The sequence below is a fragment of the Nestor notabilis genome, unplaced genomic scaffold, assembly GCF_000696875.1.
Source record: "Nestor notabilis isolate BGI_N333 unplaced genomic scaffold, ASM69687v1 scaffold16919, whole genome shotgun sequence".
Classification (NCBI taxonomy): Eukaryota; Metazoa; Chordata; class Aves; order Psittaciformes; family Psittacidae; genus Nestor; species Nestor notabilis.
Window position 1 is genome coordinate 1244 of NW_009942569.1, and position 331 is coordinate 1574.

General features: G+C 61.3%; 1 protein-coding gene across 1 annotated transcript in view; it reads left to right on the plus strand.

Annotated features, from left to right (window-relative positions):
• The window catches only part of LOC104411122 (cleavage stimulation factor subunit 2-like), a gene marked incomplete at its 5' end in the record, with an annotated part of 5388 nt that overhangs the window by 604 nt on the left and 4453 nt on the right, over positions 1 to 331 (plus strand). Inside the window, 2 exon segments of the mRNA XM_010021468.1 lie at positions 5 to 124; positions 227 to 327. Of these exon segments, the coding sequence (XP_010019770.1) occupies positions 5 to 124; positions 227 to 327 (221 nt within the window).

Genomic DNA, 331 nt, shown 5'->3' on the forward strand with positions numbered 1-331 from the left:
GCAGCTGTGTGGCCAGAACATCCCCCAGGAAGCCAGGAACATGCTCCTGCAGAACCCGCAGTTGGCTTATGCCCTGCTGCAAGCCCAAGTGGTCATGAGGATCGTGGACCCAGAGATCGCACTGGTTTGTCCCTTGCTGCCCTGTCTGGGGTTGGTTGGATATTGGTGGCAGCCCGTTGTGGAGGGGGGGTGGAAGAAAACTCCTTTCTCCCTCTTCTGCCCCTAGAAAATCCTGCATCGCCAGACCAGCGTTCCTCCTCTGATCCCAGGCAACCAGCAGGCAGTGCCAGGGCCTGGACCGGGACCAGGACCAGGGCCTGGGCCAGGGCCA